Source organism: Helianthus annuus, chromosome 12, assembly GCF_002127325.2.
Source record: "Helianthus annuus cultivar XRQ/B chromosome 12, HanXRQr2.0-SUNRISE, whole genome shotgun sequence".
NCBI classification, from domain to species: Eukaryota; Viridiplantae; Streptophyta; class Magnoliopsida; order Asterales; family Asteraceae; genus Helianthus; species Helianthus annuus.
Window position 1 is genome coordinate 6,423,847 of NC_035444.2, and position 13,452 is coordinate 6,437,298.

The 13,452-nt window shown below is 37.9% G+C and overlaps 1 protein-coding gene across 1 annotated transcript; it reads left to right on the top strand.

Annotated features, from left to right (window-relative positions):
* Window positions 1–9,042: 9,042 nt before the first annotated feature.
* LOC110893935 (alpha/beta hydrolase domain-containing protein 17C) lies at window positions 9,043–12,635 on the top strand. The gene is made up of 5 exons (XM_022141092.2): window positions 9,043–9,527; window positions 11,157–11,193; window positions 11,280–11,516; window positions 11,602–11,649; window positions 12,215–12,635. The coding sequence occupies exons 1-5, from the start codon at window positions 9,211–9,213 to the stop codon at window positions 12,470–12,472; spliced, it is 897 nt and encodes a 298-aa protein (XP_021996784.1). The 5' UTR covers window positions 9,043–9,210; the 3' UTR covers window positions 12,473–12,635.
* The last annotated feature ends 817 nt before the right edge of the window (window positions 12,636–13,452 follow it).

The following is a 13,452-nucleotide window of genomic DNA, read 5'->3' on the forward strand; positions in this document are numbered from 1 at the left end:
TTGCTTATCTGATTCATTTGGGTACTTTTTAATTAGTCCCATTCACCCTGCCCTTACTACATCGGATGTAAACGTGTCCGCCATAAGAAGCTCATGGTATCATAAGCCACTACTTACTTGGCCAGAGTAAGCGATTAACATATGCCACACATGACCTTTTTATAGTTTTCACATCACGCCCTATGTAAGTAATGCCTCTATTTGTTTCTCTTGGAAACAATATCCCGAATACATTTTCTATTCGGGTTTTTCCAAGTTTTTAATCTACATATGCAACTTTCAATTTCTACTCGTTTGTTGCATATTGCTATTTGTGCGATTATATTTAAAAACACGCACCTGGTAATGCTTGCCCCGACGGGCGTTTCTTGCCATTAACCTTGTTCGCGGTCGTTACGCGATTTAGTTCTTAGTGAGCATGCTCCTATCGTCATACTTCGGACCGTTCCTCTATCATATCCTTAATTTGTTCAACTCTTGTCATCTTTAAATGCAAGTGTCCATCAATCAAGATATTCACAAAAGTTAGTAATATCAACTTCAATAATCGCTTGTATTATAGTACAAGGCTTTTTCTACTATACACGTCAACGCGCGTATTTTCATCAACTATATCAATCATTTCAATTGGGGTAACGTGTATCACACGATAGCCCTATGTGTTGTTTACAACACTTTAGCATGCTAAGCTATTAACATACATGTACTTACCGGATTTGCGATCAAGTTTCGAACCAAACACACCTTACTCTTTAACCATGAGCTCTGATTACCAACTTGTAACACCCTGGTTACTAATTAACGATTTTGTATGTAATTACCAACGATTAGCTGTGTAGTTAAGACTACACATGCTATAAAAATACGGGTTTATTAAAACTTTTACAAATCATGAGTTATTCTACATCACGTGATCATAAGTTTAATCCTTATGTATCAAAGTCATAACTAATGTTTTAATGGTTTTGACCCTAGGTGATTTACAACATGGCAAAGTGCGGAAGCGTGTATCTATAACGTGTTCGGTTCTTCGTTGAGCTTGATCGTCTTCCGGCATCCAAGGTGTACCTACATTTCGTAAACATGAAATGCTTTAGTCATACAGGACTTAAAATGTGTCTAGACGAGTCCGAGAAACAATTGATAACAAAAACAAAAGTTTCAACCTGACCTCCACCGTAAATTACGGTGGCACCGTAATTTACGGTGGCCACTGGTTTTACATGCCCCTACCGTAAACCAGTAGGGGGCCACCGTAAGGCTTTTCATCCCCACCGTAAATTACGGTGGCACCGTAATTTACGGTGGGCCCTGCATCCAGTTTTCCATTTCTGCCGTAATTTGACACGAAATCTTCCGTATCTTTCAAACCGCTTGTCCGTTTGGCCTACCGTTTCTTCCTACGTGTTTGTAATTTGATTCTCCATCATTTGGAGTTAAAATCCGACATTCGGCTTAACAAAATTTAAGACTTCTAAGTCTTCGGCTTATTACCCTTTATACCAATTTTCGACCCGGTTATGCATTTTATCAAACAAGCATATTTATTTGATTCCTATATTTCGTACACTTCATCAAATAATTGTGATATACCATATTAGGTTCTAATCATAGGTTTATTCACAAATTAAACCCGTTTTCACTAGTATGCTTATTTTGACCCGTTAAGGATATTTTAAGCACTTTTAAGATCAATTTCGCTTTCATTCTAATCTAGCGTTGTAACCTATATCTCTTATCTAGTACTCTTCCATCACAACTAAATGTGTGTTGGATTTAGAGTAGATATCTCTGTGTTCCGAATTTATACCTCATGAAATATCATTTTACGGCAAAGTCTCATATGGAGTCTTTTGGCCCAAGAATTACATCTTTCACTACCCGTACTCGTTCTAAACTTTTGTTTAATCATAAGACTCGTTTCCAAACAACCTCTAAGGGTTGTTTGTTCAATTTAGCCTACAAGGGCGTTTTGGTCGATTTTGGTCCTTCTTTTACAATGAAGGACTCTCACCAAATATTCGACCAAATATCACTTTTAACTACAACATAAATATGCGTACCTGGCTCGGATCAACGAATAGACCCGATTTATGCCTCACTTTTATTATCACACCATCAATGATGACGCAACTATCCGATTTGCTAATTAGTCCTGTTAACATAAGACTTGACGACCACATTAATCGATATTGTCAAATGGTGTTATCACCACCATTCGACCCGTTTGGACTATATGCCCAACATTGTCTATTTAAATCAAAAACACCGTTTTTGATTTCCAATTTGTACATCATCCCATCCCGGGTTTTATAACCATACCCTTTTTCTTTTACACTCTTTTCTTGCCGTTTCAAGCTATTTCGGCTTACGCCATGGGTATCCTTTTTAACCGTGATTTACATAAGTCAACACTTGACAATTTTCCAAATTTCCAATATTATTGTTTTCACGTTCATAAGTATCGAAATAACAAGCATTCTACATAAGTGTGTAAATTACACTTACCTTGCATCCGAGCTACGCTTTTCTTCTATGCTTGACTCGTTTGACCCGCTTTCACTCCAAGCTTCACCTAGCTTGTTTAAGCGCCAACTAGTGTTTATCATTTACAAGGTGGTTAGATTAGTCATTAACAATCACGACTATACCACTTTACTTATTTTCTTAGCCGAAACCACTTATTCGACTTCGTCACTAGTTAGTTTGACTTTCTAAAGTCAACTACATTTAATCATATAATATGCACGATTAAGGCAAATCAACATTATGATTAGAACCCGTTTTATCCCATGTCTCATGTAATTAGTCAAGATTGTCAATTACGCGTTTCACTTGAATTTCAACACTTTACTTCTCATTTAGGCATTTTAACAAACACCTAATGGGCATCATTCTACACTTTTGCTAACTAGTCCGTAATTAGTCATTTTTAGCAAGATTAACATCAAATTTCAACCCTCTATATCTAGTGTTCATGGACTACATCAAGAGCTTATATCATAACAATCAATATTCATCAAATTAACACTCCGATCCGAGTGTTCATCATAACATACAAAAACCCATTTAGCACATAATAGGGTAATTATCAAATCCCTAGTTTTGACAACAATTCATCAAATTTTCTACTAGGGTTTGTTTCTAAACCAAGATATAATCATAATAACACTCATAGAATCAATATTCATTCCAGAATTTCGATTATGATTTTCATCATAATCTCAAAGTATCACCAAATCATAATTTTTAACATACCTTGTAATCCCCATGACTAGGTGATCACGAATTTGTGTTCATGCAATGATTTGGCTCTTGATTTGGGCTTCAATTTGAGAGATTCTTGAGGGATTAGGGTTTTGAGCAAGAGAGCCCTTCTTGGCTCTGGTTGAAGTCGCAGACACACACACGTATGTGTGTGTTTTGTTTATTAATTTGTTTAATTGAAACTTTAATTCAATTGTCCATGTCTAGTCCCTTCACTTTACACAAGTTATTTAAAGGGTAGCTTAACCACATAGGTTCTATTTTGTCAAGACATTAACTAACTAGGTTAATACTCCTAGTTACTTGGTGGGTTCCGGGAGCTAAAAAACCCGTTTTATTTTAAGTCCCGTTGACTCGGGTTCTTATAAACTCAATTCCTTAATTCTTTGATTCGCTTGTATTTAAATTATTAGGATTTCTTATTAAATCCAAATATTTACCGGGTTATCTTTACTGCTAACGGTACTTTACCCGTCTTTTGGTATTAACGGAGTATGATTACCAAACCCGTTTTAGGGGTGTTACACTCATCATCCGCACAAGCAACTATTTCAACCTTGCCCTCAAAATCTGAAGTAAACATCCTCCATAGGGCAGCATCCTCTGATAGCAAACTTGCAAGTCAGTAACGCATAAGGATATAAGGAAAATCGAACAAATGAAAAGTACATACCACCACTTTTCTCCCGCACCACGGGCCTTGATTTCTTGTTCATCCTTGTCAGCATCATGCGCAACACCCACAGCTGTGTGTTGCTCAGCTTCACCCACTCAATGGTCTACAACTGAGGAAACCACTCCACCGTCTTTACACTAGGGACGGCAATGGTTTCCGTTATGATCGTTTCGGTCACATTCCGAAACGTCATATTCGCAACAACTGCAGCAGCCTTGATATAAAAGAATTTCATTTTCCACTTCGTGATACCCTTGGGAGGAGTCATCAGTTTGGGACTACCATCCCGTTGACGGAAATAAAAGAACCCCAAGGATACCGTCATTTGATAAAAACGTCGGAAATCTCCAACAGAAGGCTCTATGCCAAGAGCACGAAAAGTTGACTCAAAATTCCGAATCTGGATCATACCAAACGGACTCAGTTGAGAAATGTGGATCTTGTACCACTCCAGAACCTCAACAACGAATACAGTCAAAGGTAACCGGAGATTACAGTCATCAAAAAAATCGGCCCACATAGTAATGTAACCGGCCGGAGCATCGGCACCGGTGTCACCCTCCGATGGGTAAAGGGCCCCATATTCTGGGGGCATCTGGACGTCAAGGATCAGACGATTGAATGACGACCTTGGCCACTTTAGCACCGGTAAACCACCACCGGGGGCCCCTCCTTCTTCTTCTTCTGCCACCACCGGCCGCGAGGATTCAGGGTTTTCACCCTCAGCATGGTGAACATCCGATGGTTCAGCCATTAACAGAATGCAGGAAAGAAGATAGAGAAACAAAACGAGTTCGAAAAACTCAGAAAACCTCACCGGAAACTTCAAACAATTGATCGGAGAAGAAAAAGTAACTTCTTTTCTCTCACCGGCAAATTTTTGAAATTTCGAACAAGTGAGGGGAAACCACGAACGGTTTCCCCTTATATACCCATCGCAATTAATGCGGAGGGAGAAAACGAATCATCACGTTCAAAAAGAACGAATTACGCGACACCACATGTCAAGCGCCGTTTCCGCTGACGGTTATCACGCGCGCGTGGCCGCCCACGCGCCTGACATAAGAGACCTTTACACTCCTTGCTACAGTGCATTTAATGCCTCGGGCAGTGCAAATGTCCTTTCATTTCAGCACATGCCAGAATGACCTCACCAACTTCCACCAACTCACACGTGAGGTCAGCCACGTATGCAACAAAAAGCGACTACATTATCCAACTATAAGCGGCATGCGGTTTCTCTGGTATAACGCACCATAACCCATACCGCATGTCGTTTTTTTACATACCCCTAAAAATAGGCAAAAATATATATCTCCACACTATAAGGGGGTATAATACCTATCCGCACTACCCACGAACACACGTGGAATATGCGGAAATGACACACACGAGCCCGTTCAGGTGTGTCAGATACTCAGAACCAGCGTTGTTCTTTGGACTGAACCGCATCTCAGAAACAGGTAAACCGCATTGCCTTCATTCTCTTCAAGCTTCAAATCCCTCCTGTCCGGTTCACAACCACAGAGGGTGCATGGACAACTTCTTTAACAAAAAGAAGGAAGGGAATGTACGCGCACGCACATCAGTAACCCTGACTCCTGATCCTTCAAGAGCCACATCCGAGCAACACTCCCGTTTCAAGCGAATATGGAGTGACAAAACCGCAGACGCTCACGAGTCGCTGCGGACATAACCATAGCTTCCGCAAACGGTTGCTACGGAAGAGCCACAACTAACTTCACATCAAGGAACGAAACTACTTCAAGGAAAACTCCTCGGTATTGGAGCGTGAAGGAAGGTGCCTAAGGAAGAGATGCGGACGAGATCCCAAAGGATCATACGAGCCCTTGTCGAACAACAAGCGATCGAGCAAGCGGTAACAAGTCTGCTTATGACTTTGTTACCCTACTTGTAAGATGGATAGAATAAACAATGGTGGGCATTACCATGCCTATGACCATGTTTATTTGACCATTATCCAGAATCACATTGTTCGACCAAACATGGCCAACAAGGACGCAAGTACTGAACATTGTTCCCACAACCGTGGCCAACAATGTCAAGCAACGAGGTAACGGCAAAGGACGTGCGGTTACTAGAGAGCTAATTGGAAGAACATGAACACCCCACAAAAGGGATCATCATTTGATGTCCAATCATGACATCAGAGAACTCTCTTCTTCATTCACCACTTCAAAGGTTGGTTCGAAGTTTGTGCACACTTTCAACCACCATCTCAGAGATTGGTTCGAAGTTTGTGCATACGCCCAGCAAGGTCTCAGGTTGGTTCGACACACCAACAGGTGGCACCCAACCCGAGGCTGAGAATTTCGCATTAGACGAAACATTCTCACCGGTACGGAAGAGGCGTCAAATGACTCTTCCAGACCTCCAGCTTGATTTACAAAGAGCAAAGACCATCCACTTGGCCTAGGATCTTCTCCAGACTCCAAACTACCTTCTAGACACCATAGTCCAGTACTCCTCCCACATGCAACTTGCATATGGCAGCAACACTAGACTGGGGGGACTTGAAGGGGTATGGTCCCAGATCTCGCGTCAGCATCGACCGCGAGTGACCATTACCCTTATCAAAACCCCCACCAGCTAAACAACCTATTTATGTCCGTGCGGGAACGCATCGACACAGTGGTTGAATCCAATCTGTCCAGTGATGGAGGACTTACCTGGAATATTAGGACGGTAGAGTGATGCGGCATAGCATCACATCTGGTGTATGAAAACGAAAGTATTCACAGCGATGCGGCCTAGCACCGCGTCCAGTGAACACTTCTATCAATACAAGGAAGCTGGATAACAGCAACAGTCACCACAGGCGACGATGCGGCTAGCACCGCATCTCGCGTATTTCTTGATCACAAGCAAGAGACGCGATAACATCAGATGTTACCGCAGGCAGAAATGCGGCTCGCACCGCATCCTATACGCCCAACAAGTGGGACTGACACACCAGTGCAAGTAGCGCCAATGACAGTCATCTGTCAGGACTACGTAAGCAACAGACTGACGTGGAGCAACCTCCACACCCGACAAGCCTGACACACCTGCAAAGGTACAGCACGTCGTCAGTCTGTCCTCATCCTCCTCCATCACTCCTCGGCTATAAATACCAACCCCAAACCAGGTTTGAGGTATCTCTTCACAACTCTCTCACTACTACTACTACTATCATACTTTGCTTCCCAAGCAGATTACTGATTCTCACGCCGGAGAGTGGTAACAAGGAGCACCCCCCCCACCCCATCCTCCTTGTTACGAGTCACGGTTTGTTTCCTTGTGCAGGAGATCAACCCACCGGTAATCCAGTCAACGATCCTCGGGAGGAAGGGATTAACCCTTCTTGACGAGACCAGTGAGTTAACCCTGCCCGGTTAACCATTGTTTCATCAGGTGGGAAAAAACTGAATAACCAAATCATAACCGAAATAACCTAACTAATTAAGAAACTCATGATTCAGCTATGGTTACATGTGTATAAATAATTAAATTGACCGAATCAGACCGATACTGAAACTAATCATTATATTTTCGAGTTTAGAAATATATGTAAATCGTTGAGTTTTGTTATATTTTATTCTATAAATAACATATTAACATGGCTTAAATTGTTTGCTAATATTTTAGTTGATCCGGGATATGTTTGAACTTGTTAGCATTTTCTATATGTTCTAGAATAAATACATCTTAACCGGTATCTTCATTCAATAAAAAAAAAAAAAAAAAAAAAAAACACACAATTTTATAAATCAATAACTAAAGCATAACGTGTAATCGTACCAATAATCCAATATATACTGTTAAAAAAATGCAAGGGTCGATGATAATGGCTAGTTAATTGCATTACCCACTCATACCTCAGCATCTTTTTTTTTTTTTTTTTTTTAATCAAGTCCAACACTTTTTTTGGATAAAAAAATTCAAATATAGGACTAATTAAAAAAAAAAAAAACTTTTTTACGTTGGAATTCTTGGTGTTCGTTTAATTTTCCTCTATAATCCCTTTTTTTTGTGTGTGTTGTGCTAGTGTCTTGCTATTTTTTGTTCATTTTCCTCGTAAATTTTTTGGTGTTGCTAGCGTCTTGCTATTTTTTCTAATGAAATCTCCACAATCCAAAAAAAACACATCACCTTTTTTTTATATATAAGGGGATAAATGATACTATTTAATTATTAGTTAATATATAATGTAATGTAATATAATATAATATAATATAATATTCTATGAACTATTCAAGAAAAACTAATATGAATCTGGGTGGTACGTGCCTATCCTCATCAGAACTTGAGTGCTTAAATCTTGTAAGGTATATGTAGACGGATCTAAGACTTTTTTTCATGTGAATAATCAGAAAGCTTAATCAAACTTTTAAGGTGGATGATTGCAATTTTTCCCTAAAAATACCATTATTTTATTTTATTGGTGGCAGCTTCCATCTTCCTTTGTGAGTGGGAACTCCCTTGTGTATGTGACTATGTGTTGGTGGATTACGATTATATGACAATGTATGGTTAAAGGTAGTAGATTAAGAATAGCACTGACGGATTCAAGAATATTTTTAAGGGGTTCACTTTTTAAAATGTTTCAAATATCATATGTCCAAACATAAAAAAACTTATATATAAATCACAAATCAAATATAAACTATAATAGATAATAATCTCGATTACACATAAACTGAGACCGGTTCAAAATTACAGTATTGTTATTGTTTTAGCTTTTACAAATTACGATTTTACCCCATTTCAAAATTACAGTTTTGACCCTAGTTTAAAATTGCAGTTTTGCCATCGTTTTAGTTTTTTTTAGCAAAACTATTGAAGTGTTTTGTTTCAGTTGGTTGACTCGACTTAATTTCTATTCGTGCCACCTAACACTTGCTCACAGGTCCTGACAAATAACAGTTTTACCCCAACTCAAAATTACAGTCTTGCCATCGCTTTAGTTTTTTTTTCCTAGCAAAACTACGATAGTGTATTTTTTAACTATTTGAGAAATACTCGGCCTAGCGCCTCGCAACGTAGCATAAAACTAAAACAAAACACATATATACCTTCCTAATCCAAAGAACAAAATCGGCTTTAACCATTTCGCAATAAAGATTCGCTTTCTTCAAAACCCAATTCAATTTTCCAAGCAAAATTAATCAAACCCACATATAAAAATCATTCCTTTCATCCCAATCTTAAACTTTTCCCCCAAAATCAACAATCTTGATGAGTTGGGGTTTTGTTCTTGTTCTTCAATGGGGAATGTAACCTCAAATGTAGCTGCAAAGTTGGCATTTTTCCCACCAGACCCACCAACCTACGATGTTTTCGAGGATGCATATGATTCAACAAACGGTAAAACAAGACTTGTTTTCACAGGAATTACTGCAGACAAGAATGTTGATGTTCATTTGCTTGATACAAAGGGCGGGAACAAGGTTGTTGGTACTTTTTGGAAACACCCTTTGGGGAAGATGACTGTTTTGTACTCTCATGGGAATGCTGCTGATCTGGGTCAAATGACTGAACTGTTCTTTGAGCTTAGAGCTCATTTGAAAGTCAATATTATGAGGTACTTTTTGAAGTTATATTTGTTGAATTAAATATATGGTTTGATCATTTGATGTGTTCATATCACATATGTGTTTGTTTGTTTGTTTTGGGTATTTTAAATTAGGGTTTTTTTTTTCAAGTTTGGTCATGTTTGTTCTTAGTTATGGTATTGTTCTTGAAATCTTTTGTGTTTTATGATTTTGTTATTAAAGATCTATGTGTTTGGATAATTTGAACTTGTGATCAAAAGGCAAGTGCAGAGTAAAAGTGCTATTAAATTTTTAATACTCTTAGGGGCTCTTTGTTTAGCTCTTAATGGTTCAGACCTCTTACTGGTTCAGCACTTAATGGTTCAGATTGTTTGTTTCGGGAGCAGATGTCTGAATGGTTCAGACATTTGCCTCTGAATGGTTAAGCATTATACAGAGTCTGAATGGTTAAGACCTCTACTTTGAATTGGTCAGACGTTTGCATCTGAACTGTTAAGCATTATATTGTCTTTTAATGGTTCAGACCTCTTACTGGTTCAGCACTTAATGATTCAGACCTCTTACTGGTTCAACACTTAATCATTCAGAAGTTTCCAAACAGCCCCTTATTCTATCTATTACTTAAATATTTAGATGATGAAGACCATGTAAAGTGATTATTATGAGTGTTTTGTATCACGTTTAACATTGACCGATTATTATGTGATTCGGACGATTTAATATCACATAATCACCTTCGAAACGCCAAATAACGCCTTAGAAGCATTAGGCGTTGGATACAAGGGTGTTTGCAATGTTTCCTTTACTTTGCATTTGCAAGATTAAAATTTGAATGAGGATAATGGGTTCATGTTGCAAATTCTATTCAATAATTAGATTTAATTGTTTAACTAGTTAAATTAGGCCATAAATTTAATAAGGTTCATGTTTAATATGCTTGATTAATAGTACTTAACAATGCGTATCGGGTCAAACATTGCAAGGCTTGAGGGATAGAGGAAATGCTATACTTTGACTACATAAATCTATCTTTTATGCACCGGTTTCCTTTTCATGATCTCCATTCACTCGAGTCTTAATACACCAAACGTTCCAAAAAAAGGCGATTTGACTTTTTTAAGTTAGAACAAACTAGCGATTAACTTTTATATCAACGAGTTCTTTATATATTAGTGTAAAATTTTTCGACCCACAATGATGAAAACAATAGAACATCATGTCTTTTTAAAATAACATGGAGTTAATTGCTCGGATGGTCCCTGTGGTTTCACGTTTTCTCACGTTTAGTCCTCACCTTTTGAAAATAGCATGTATGCTCCCTATGGTTTGTCATTTTGTTACTCGGATAGTCCCCCCCAACATTTACTCTGGGGACTATCCGAGTAACAAAATGACAAACCATAGGGAGCATACCTGCTATTTTCAAACTAACTGACATCTACTCAGGGACTATCCGAGTAACAAAATGACAAACCATAGGGAGCATACCTGCAATTTTCAAAAGGTAGGGACTAAACGTGAAAAAACTTGAAACCACAGGGACCATCCGAGCAATTAACTCAATAACAGGTTTGACTTAAAAGGTCAAACTATATCTTTCTTTTCAAAAATAACAATATTTTGTGTAATTATTCACACTTTATATGCTTATATCGCAGTTATGACTATTCGGGATATGGAGCTTCCACCGGCAAGGTGAGCCAAAACGCTATACTTTATTACTTTAGATGTTTGACTAATAGTCAAACACTCCGACTAATTGTCGTTTTCTTTGTGATCAGCCATCTGAGATTAATACATATTATGACATCGAGGCCGTCTACAATTGTTTAAAGAACAATTACGGAATCAAGCAGGAAGACTTGATCTTATATGGACAATCTGTCGGTAGCGGGCCCACATTACACTTGGCTTCTAGACTACAAAGACTACGAGGCGTTGTTCTACATAGTGCTATTCTTTCAGGAATACGCGTTCTCTATCCCGTCAAAATGACATTCTGGTTCGACATTTTCAAGGTAAATTTGTAAGTTCGCTTTTCGACTATCTGTCCTTTGATTCACTTAACTTCATTCTGTTCTTTCTTTCGTTTTTTTGGTACAGAATATCGACAAAGTACAGAAAGTCAACTGTCCGGTTCTAGTTATACATGTAAGTATCCTTCACTTCTTTTGCTTGACTACCCAAGTTAGCACCTTTATAATACTTTTGTGAGTAAAATGTCATTTTCGTCCCTGAGGGTTGGTCAGTTTTGCGACTTTCGTCCAAAGGTTTGTTATTCCGCATATGGATCCAAAACGTTTAAAATCTTGCCATTTTCATCTGGCTCATTAACTCCATCCATTTTTCTCCGTTAAGTCAAGGGTATTTTCGTCTTTTTTGCTAACTTAAAGGGCAACTCGGTCTTTTTCACTTTATGTAAAAAGACCGAATACCCCTGAAAAAGACCGAATTGTCCTTGAAGTTAACAAAAAAGACGGAAATACCCCTGACTTACCAAAGAAAAAGAGATGGAGTTAACGAGCCGGATGAAAATGGCAAGATTTTAAACATTTTGGATCCAGATGCGGAAAAACAAACCTTTGGATGGAAGTCGCAAAACTGACCAAACCTCAGGGACGAAAATGACATTTTACTCTACTTTTGTATTCGTCAAGAATCTTTGAACGGTACTTTTATGGGTTATTGGTTCATTGTTAATTTGTTTAAACCACAGGGTACAGATGATGATATTGTCGATTTCTCACATGGGAAACAATTATGGGAGCTTGCAAAAGAGAAATATGATCCGTTGTGGGTCCAAGGTGGCGGTCATTCGAATCTTGAAAGTTTCCCGGAGTATATAAGACACTTACGAAAGTTTGTAAAAGCAATGGAGAAACTTTCCGCAAAGATGAACAAGCAACGGCTTTCTTCAGTCCCGAGTATCAAAGAAGTCAAACACAACGGATGCTTGAGTTTCGGAAGAAGTTGACTAAAATCTTGTTGACCCGAATCAAATCCATGGTTACAGGACTAATAGTTGTTTGATGTGTTTTTAGAAGAAAAAAAATGGTATTTATGCTCCTGCATTTGACCATGATTGTAATTTAGAATGTTGATTTTTTTATTTTATTTTATTTTTATTTTTATTTTTATTTTTATATTTATATTTATATTTATTTTTGAGTTAATTGCCATTTTAGTCCCTGTGGTTTGGGTCAATTTGCCAGTTTAGTCCAAAGGTTTCATTTTTAACATCTGGATCCAAAAAAGTTTTATCGTTGTCATTTTGGTCCAACTGACTTAACTTCATCCATATCTGTTAAAGCTGCCAAGGGCATTTTTGTCATTTCATTTAAGAAAAATGAAATGACAAAAATGCCCTTGGCAGCTTTAACAGATATGGATGGAGTTAAGTCAGTTGGACCAAAATGGCAACGATGAAACCTTTTTGGATCCAGATGTTAAAAATGAAACATTTGGACTAAACTAGCAAAATGACCCAAACCACAGGGACTAAAATGGCAATTTACTCTTTATTTTTATTTTTATTTTTATTTTTATGCCAGTTGTTTAGAAATCCTTGTTGTAATGTAAAATTAACATTTGAAGCAAAGTTGGAAAATCTTGATTGGAATGATGAAATATGTGTTTAAAATATTGAGGGAGTATAATTGATTTGTTGGAATCTTTGAGGAGCCAATATGAAATTTAAGAATCAAAATTCTAGATTTTACTTAAGGTCCCTCATCTTTTAGATGATAAAGTTTGTTATCAACTATTTGTCTCAAATACACTATATTTTTAGTCTACTTTAATCAACCCAAAATCGAATTGAACGTTATTTTTATATTACTAGAAGTGAGTCTCGAGTATGTCTATAACGCAATAGCGTTTAAAAGTTCACTCTCTCGTATTGTAAGAAGAATATTGATGCCTATTTAAGGACCTTCCATGTTTTTGTTTTATCCA

Coding starts and splice junctions, on each gene's coding strand:
- LOC110893935 (XM_022141092.2), top strand. CDS start 9,211: ATGGGGAATGTAACCTCAAATGTAGCTGCAAAGTTGGCATTTTTCCCA. Junction 9,528..11,156: donor TTGAAAGTCAATATTATGAG/GTACTTTTTGAA, acceptor CTTATATCGCAG/TTATGACTATTCGGGATATG. Junction 11,517..11,601: donor TCTGGTTCGACATTTTCAAG/GTAAATTTGTAA, acceptor TTTTTGGTACAG/AATATCGACAAAGTACAGAA.